An 8,678-nucleotide genomic window follows, 5' to 3' on the forward strand; every position below is an offset into this window, starting at 1 on the left:
CGCCTTTCATTGACTCCTCCTTCGAAGTCAGAAACTCAAAAGAAACAATTTAGGTGTTCGAGTCCCAGCTGAAATGGTTCTGAATCCAATGTTTTTGAATCTTATCCTTACATTCAATCGGCTCCAAACCAAGGGGTAAGTTCGGGGACTCTACAAAACACTAAATGAGCACCTGGGGTTCGGGGGGTCATCAAAAAGTAATCATCCTTAAAGTTTTTTCAACTTTCAAGATAGATGTGGAACATTTTGTAAGAAATCGTCCTCAATAACTTTGCGCCCACCTAGCATTATTATTCAACACCGGAAGGTTGGACATGACCTTCACGATCCTGGCAAATCATGTCTATTCGAGTGTCATATAAAAGATTCAAATACATAATGGTTTCGAAAACTAATATTAATCCCTAATTTATAATTTTAATACACTATTTAATTATTTATGAGATTAATTGAAATACACTGACAGTGTAAAAGAGTTTTACACCGTCAGTTAATTATAGACGTTGGATATTAAAAGAAGTTTGACTTTTATTTTAAAAATCTGTAAAGTAATACAAACGGGTGATGATGATAAACCGACGGTGTAAAACTTTTTACACTGACAAGTGTATATTAATTAATCCCATTATTTATTATATATATATGTTTAATATCTCATAGAGTCGTGAAATAAGAAGAGTATTAGAACATTTCTGATGACCTCTTTCTTAAAGAACGTATTACAAGTTTTATACACTTTAAATAAATAGTTTTTACAAGATTATGTTTTATTTATATATACTTATGCATCACAATGGTAAAAATAAAATATTTTATGTTAATTATAATATTGTATCTTATTTAAATTACTTCTACCATTTTTATGTTACTCATTTTTACTTCTTCCAATAGAAAAATTTATAAGGAACGTATTCATTCTTTTATACTTAGAGATATCTTTATCAGAAATGCTCTTAATTCGGTTTAACGGAAACAATTCCCTTCAATTTATAGAAATATATGACATCAATTATAGAAATAAACGACATTCATTTAGCATCCAAAACTTATTTGCTTTGGCCATTTAAAAAGTACTATAAACAAGAAAAATCATCAAGAATGATATTTACCTTTAAATTTGCTTCTTTTTGTTGTGCTTAATCCAAAAAAAATAAAACACTCTTTTGTATTCTAATTTATGTTATGGGTTTTGGGTTCAGTGGTTTTTCAATCTAATTTAACCCCATATATGAAGAAATACATAGCTTCATAAACCAAATTATTGTCTTTTAGTCACTGTACATAATACATCTTACTCTTTGGTTGCAAATCCAATTAAAAAAACATCTTCCTTTTTGGTTCTATGTATTACACCATATTGTCACTTTCTTCAATTCTTCCTTGATGGTTTGAATTTTAACAAAATACAACGGTTGCAGCCCAGATTTTCTGCCGTCTCTCCTGTCGCAGCTCGGCAAAGTTGCAGAAACCATCCTTTTAATTCAAATCTGAGATCTAGCAGTTATAAATAAAATGATCACCTTTGCACATCAAAAGAGAATATCCTAAACTACTCGATCATGCTATCTCCTCCCAAGGGGAATGTGATTCTTATCAACTGGAGTTTTCTCTTCTCTGAATGGTTGGGTAGAGGGATCAGAGAGACTGGGAACTCTAGAAACACTTCCCTTCCCTCTTTTAGCATTTGGTCCCACCACTTCTATCATGTATTTCCACCCATCAATTGGCCTCCTCCGGCTAAATATGTGAGTCTTGATAAAACTAGCAATCTGCATACAAGTTTTATAGAGTAATGAATGATAAGGGAGCATGAAAAACCAAATAATAGATTTCATGATATCCAGAAACAATATAATGCTTCATATTAGGATCTGAAAGGTAACACTGCAATATTTTTCTTTTAAGAAGTACCTGAAATTTGCTGTAAGCAATTCGTCGCTCAAATTCCTGCATAAGTATATCTTCTTCTCTTTGAGACATCTCCCATATATTTCCATCTTGACTTTTTGATATTGTTTCCCACCCATCAGGCATGTTTTTGAACTCAGAAGTTTGAACATTTGCATTGTTCAGATCATTGTTGCCGGAGTCAAATATGCTGCAGTTGTTAAAAGGATTATGTACAAGTTACATAAAAAGTAAAGGGCATGTTAACATTTGAGAAACACAGAGCAACTAGAGTATACCGATGATGATGTGAGATGTTAATGTCGACATAAACAAAAAACAAGAGACCTAAAAAATCCAAGGTGTCTATGAAAGATCATATCATGGACCTACTATGTTGGTATGCGAAAATAACTTTGTATATTTTTAAAAAATAATTCATCATAATCATCAGTTAATACCTAAACATATATAAACAAAGGAATTCTGAAGTGAAAGAAAACATGGCTATTATGTTACACGGTTAAATCAGTACAAATTTCAATACAAGTAGAGAGTGCTACAACTCAAGCCTAATGTTGTCCATAGTGGATGGCGATCCATGGCGGAGAGCCAAAATCCCACCATACTGGACGCTATACGGCGCGCCATTATAGCGGATTATGGCAGAAAAACCTGCAATATCGGCCGATATTTACCATTGAGGCGCGAGCCCAAAAAAACGCCACGCATACCCCCCATAGCGCCGTAATTGCAGATATTTGATAACACTCAAGCCCAAAACACACTTATACAAAAGAGCATGTTCGAAATATAAAATCAGTCTTGAACTTGTGAACATTCTCCTAAAACTAAATCTATTGGAAGAACTAGCCAATAATCATAGCACACAAAGCAATAAAAGCACAGGAGAAGATCAATCGTTACAAAACAAAGCAATCAAACACATAAGGTTTTCGCAAAGGATCTTTACTCATGACACAAGTCAATTGAATAGGCATGCTAAAAGTAATTATCAAGGTCCAAAAATATGGGATCAGCTTCAAGGTGGGGATTTATCAAAATTGATCCACTCAAATATAATTTTAGAAAAAGTATAGTTTGGATCAGGTTGTCAATAGCACGCTATAGCACCGCTATTGGTCTGCGAGCCGCTGTCAACAATAGCGGTTGTAATAGCAGCCACTATATGCGGCACCAACCTGCTATAACATCTGCTATTAGAATTTTGAGTATAAATTCCTCAAATTCTTTTTCCTAAACTGTTGTCTTTTTTAAGGGTATATATTTCATCCATAATTTTAAAGTAAGAATATCAAAATGTAATTAAAAAATCACTACACTACAAATTCAATTTTAACTAAATCCATTTCACATAACATGATCAAGTTCATTCAAAATCACTTTAAGTCCAAACACAAATCATACTCTACTAGAGAAACACAAGCCATAGATTATGAACATGTCTAGAGCTTAAAATTCATAGCATTTAGGGTCAATGTAGGTTATGCAGTAGTAAAACTTCGTATTAAAACTGTCGGAGAAAGAGAAAGAAACATACTCAGAGCAGCTATTAAGCAATCTTTGAATATCATCATCACCAGCAGGAACATCAGAATCCCCCAACTTCGCTTCCTCCAGTTTCTCAATCTCCTTAGTCCAAAGACCAGCATGCAACTTTTGCTTCTTCAACCTATAATCCTTCTTAATATTCTCCAAACTATAAAGCGCACCGTTTTCTTCCCCTTTCTCGCTATTCTCCTTCTTCGAACCTTTTCTCCTATCGTTCCAATTCTCGTTCATCTCCTCGACGAACGCCTTCGTTTCCGCGTCCGCTTCTGTTGTGAAGTTCACGTCACCCTCCCATGGAGCTCGCGTCTTCGGTGTTAGGTCTTGTGGTAGCCACGCGGATTCCCAGGCTTCGTTCCATTCGTCTTCGCCGCTCCGTGGATTGCGGCTCGAAAATTGACGGAGTGTTGCTGGGAGTTTGATGGTGGAATGTAATCGGAGATTTGATGTGAGTTGCTTTGCTGTTGCTGTGATTCTTCGAAAGGTTTGCATTTTTGTGTTGTTTGAAGCTGAGAAATTGAAGTTCACTGACTTGCTCTGTTTTGGGGAGAAGATGGGGTTAGATGATTGGGCCTTAAATGGGCTTTTTCCTGTGAAAATTATAAAAATTACACTTATACTTTCTCACAAACCCTTACTCTAAATCTAAAAATACATTCAATTTATAGAAATGCATATTTAAATGCACTCATTTTCTATAAAATAAATATATGCGAGTGACTCATCTCTATTATATTTAATTTCGGAGATGTATATCCGGATATACCATATTTTTTACGATATGCATAACCGTAAAGTATGATATTGTGTTTTTTTTTAATTTAGTACGGAGCGTATTCGGATAGACAAACCTAATAATCATGCATCAACAATGCAACAAATACGTAAATAGCAACAATGTCTCTATTGAGAGAAACAATTGAAAAATAGAAAAATGATTAAAATAAAATTATAAAAATCTAAAAATACAACTAAAAATCAAATAAAATCAAATTAAGAGTCTACAAATTTTTTTGAATTTTTTTCAAAAGTATGAAAATAGAAAATAAATCAAATAAAATAGAAAAATAAAAAATTTATGATGGTGTCCCATCCCTAAATATGAGACTTTGATCCCTGATTTTTTCTGATGAAATGGCATGGTAAAATTTTGATTTATAGTCGATTTTTTAAAAAAAATTGAGTTTTTTTATGCTAGGTTGCATAAAGGCCATAAACGCATGAACGCAAGGGCTAGAACGCGAGGATACGATTCCTATGACTCTAATATTGGTTAAAATCGACAGATAGTCCCCGAAAACGACGCCAATTTTAACGAAAACATGTAGCAAATGGGGTCAGGGTTTTCTCAGAGATGCATCTTCGAATTCACCCTAGAAATTTTTGAAGATGCATCTCCAAACCAAATTTTGGCAAAAACGAGGTGACTACTTGAATTAAGGAGGATAGGGTGATTTAAGAAGCGTCCGGAGGTGCATCTCCAAAAATTTCAGAGGGCATTTTTGGGTTTTCAAAGGTGTGAGCCACACCATAAGGGTGGAAAAAGAAATTTCCAAATTATAGGGGGTTAGTTTTTTACCCTTAGGGCACGACCCACACTCCTGAAAACTCGAAAATGCACTCCTTGTGTTTGAAGATGCATATTTGAATGCACCTAAAATCATATCAACAAAAGCGTTGCAAGTGAGACACCCCTATTTTGCCCAAAAATATGTATGGCGATGCATCTCCGGAAGGAATCCAAAGATGTATCATGTAGCGGTAAATTTATGACTATCAAGCTATGGATAAGCTTAACATCAATAAAACCAGAGTTGTCACCGCGCTTTTATTGTTTCCAAAGGAAAAGAGAAAAGTACGAACAAAATCCAAAGATAAGAAGTTTTCAAATCAAAACTAATAAAATATCAGAGATTACAGGTAAAGGGGTTGGTTACACAGAGGGAAGGTGTTATCACCCAAAGTATCATAGGTACTCCTAGGGAGCACTTTTTGTGTGTGCATATGTTTTTGGTATAAAATATGTTTGATAAAATAAAGAGTGTGGGAATGAGAAAAAGAATTCATTGATTATATTTTTGTGTTTGACAAGACCTTCGGTCTTATGCCTACGTACCAACATAAAAATGAGGGATCAAAACCTCGTAGTTCGTGCTAAAAATTTCAAAGAAGTTGGTGAATTGCTTTTAACAAAAGTTTAACAAGAAAAGACACAAAAGGCCAAAGATTTGAATGGAGTTGTTAGTTCTTTTTGTCTTTTGAAATTTTAAGTCAATATGGTTAAGTTTATTTACAAATTTGATTTAAGAAAAGAAGTTTAAAAATTCGATGGCATAAGACCAAAGTTTCTAATCATTAAAACATGTCTAAGTTTAAAATCACAAGCAAATAAAGTTTTTGAAAAGAGGGAGAGATTTTGAAATTAAAGAAGTGGTAGGAGATGAAGAGACTACCCTAAGCAAAAATTAAAATTTAAGAGATGAAAAGATCTGACCAATGGGATGCAATTAAAAGTTAGGGTTTTTGTTGTTATTAAATGTTTTAAGGTCTTAAAAACACAAACAAAACAAAAGCAAGTAAACAACATATACAATCACAAGATACGAATCAAATGAGCAAAGTGAAAATGACTTGAAACATAAACAAGTTACATGAAATGTAAATGGCAACGAATGATAAAGGTACTGAAATTTAAAGTGTATAAAGTAAATGACTTGAAAGCAAAGCAATATTAATAAAAGTTAGTCAAATGTTAGTCAAAGGTTAGTGTTGAGTTTTAATTGATTAAGTCATTCTTTGGAGAACATTCAACCATTCATTCACAAGTATGAATCCTTAAACCAAGATATCTTCCATCATAAGGGCTCAAACTTGGATAATTCAACAAGTATGCCACTAGCTCCCATGAAAGGAAAAAATTTCAAGTTCCCACACAATGCCATGAAGAATGGGAGACTTACAATTTAATTTACTAGAATGATATGCTTTGAGGGTCAGATTTAGCTCTATATTAAGCAATCGTAATTGGACTTATGTAGAAGTCACAACTATTTGAGGTCTTGCAATAAAAATATAGGTGTTAATGCATGTTAGAGATTTGGTACAAAGAACCAAACTCCTAAAACATACCACACACTAAAAGAAATGGGAGGGGGGACCTATCTCAGTCAGACTTGTGTTGATTCATTTGACACAAGGTCATTGATGAATCAACTAGTATTTAGACATTAGAGAAATCATTGGTCAAATGAAGGATTAGGAGAGAATATGGATGAAGATGAAGAGGGAATGTGAAATAGAAACACAAATTGATCATGAGAGGAATTTCATTTGATAAATACCATCTATTCATTTTGGGAGATGAAATGTATATTTTATCAATCCCCTAAACCCAATGTTTTGATCAAACAAAAGTCAAATCAATCATGACCAAGACCCAAATAGAAAGTCAAACATCAAAAGACCATAAAAATGGCTCAACATAATTTTTAAACATTTAATCAATTTTAAAATGAATTAAAATGCACTTTAATTTGGACAAAACCTCAAATCCCTTCAAAACACCAAATAAATGGCTAATGGATTTATCCTAGGTCAAACAAGGTCAAAAGACCTTAGGCAAAAAATTTCACAATTTTTAGAAAATCAGAAGTATTTTAAAACAATTAAAAATATGCACAAAAACATTTAATTCATGAAAAATACCAAAATTAATCCAAAAAATAATTTTAATTCAAAATATGAAAGAGAAAAATATTTAAAGATTTTTGGTGAAAGTCCCATATTTTTTTGGATTAAAGATAAAATTATTATGAATTAAAAAAAATAAAAGGATTGAATGAAAATTCAAAAAATAAAAAGAAATTAGAAAAAATGAGGGACATCAAATATCCCTCGTTAATTGAGGTGGAGGATCTGATGGCCAAGTACGTGCTTCCACCAAACATCTCAGTCAACGCGTGTACACGCGTGGTAGTTCAAATCAAAGGCCCAAATTAGAACGTGGGAACTATATCAGATGGCTTGGACTGTGCAAACGCATCACCGGAGCCTTAGCTCCGCTCATCTTCTCCGGTGGACCTCATCGGATTGGTCCATCATAAACCACCATGAGAATGAAAAGTAAGGACATGGTTTTAAAAGAAAAATGTTCAGGAGCTCAAATCTGACCTCATTTCTTCCAATTTCAAGTATATTGAAAGATACATGAACTTGAAATTTGAGGTTCATGATCTGAGTTGCTTCGATTTAACTTCAAAGCAAATCAATCTTGTTACCTACATTGATAGGACTTCAGCCAACCAAAAATCAAAGAGAATGGTGAAGAAAAGAGAGAATCGAAGGCTCTAAGTTTCTGAAAAATCACCTTCGGGTAGCTTAAAATTGGCTTGATCTCGATCTGAATTTACTTGGTTCTTCCTCCTCTTACTTGCAGTGACCAATTGAGATGAAAAAGGCAATGCATCCTTGGAGTTTGAATCTCAAAACAGAAGGTGAAATTCAAACTCGATTTCTAAGAAATCCTCAAGCTATTCTATGGTGTAGGGTTCTAGGATCTCTTGGAAAAGCTTGGGCAATGTGTGTCTGTCATTTCTGAAGAAATGAACTTGTTTATATAGGCAATGGGATTCATTTTTGCACCCTTTGAAAATCTGCCCAAATTAGTAACATTGATACATGGATGCATGGGCAATGATTTGGACCCAACTCATGATGAAATTCAACTCCAATTCATGCACAATGGATCTTGAAACAATAACATGTAAGCATGCAAAAGGAAATGGTTATTTGAATTCAAAACTTGCCAAAACAAACCTATTAAAGAAACCATGCGCAAATCCCTCGATCTTTCTCCAAATGAGGTGATCTTGGACTTTTTTGGAAAGGTGACATCAAGGGTAACAAATTTGATGTTGAACACATTTCCATTTGGAGCTTGAATCATGATGAATTTTGAGGTGGAAGATTTAGAAATCAAACATATTTGAAATTTTTCTAAGTACCAAGTTAAGTGACCACTTCTTCCACCTTGAATAACATTTGCTATGAGCTTTAAATGGAAATTGTTTCTTCACCAAAGCTGTAGATATTTAATCCCTCTTCAACTTGGTCATAAATTTGACATCATTTGGATTTTTCATGAGGGAGTTATTCATTTTAGAAGTTGAGGAAAATTACTTGTTCAATGATGATGACCCAAAGTGACCTATAATGTTTCCTTT

The 8,678-nt window shown here is 33.7% G+C and overlaps 1 protein-coding gene across 1 annotated transcript; it reads right to left on the reverse strand.

Annotated features, from left to right (window-relative positions):
- Positions 1-1,229: 1,229 nt before the first annotated feature.
- On the reverse strand, positions 1,230-4,026 carry LOC127119539 (protein GAMETE CELL DEFECTIVE 1, mitochondrial). The gene is made up of 3 exons (XM_051049786.1): positions 3,449-4,026; positions 1,912-2,098; positions 1,230-1,769 (listed from the first exon to the last, which is right to left on the reverse strand). Exons 1-3 carry the CDS (start codon positions 3,946-3,948, stop codon positions 1,563-1,565), a joined length of 894 nt encoding a protein of 297 aa, XP_050905743.1. The 5' UTR covers positions 3,949-4,026; the 3' UTR covers positions 1,230-1,562.
- Positions 4,027-8,678: the final 4,652 nt, after the last annotated feature.

Source organism: Lathyrus oleraceus, chromosome 2, assembly GCF_024323335.1.
Source record: "Lathyrus oleraceus cultivar Zhongwan6 chromosome 2, CAAS_Psat_ZW6_1.0, whole genome shotgun sequence".
Taxonomy (NCBI): Eukaryota; Viridiplantae; Streptophyta; class Magnoliopsida; order Fabales; family Fabaceae; genus Lathyrus; species Lathyrus oleraceus.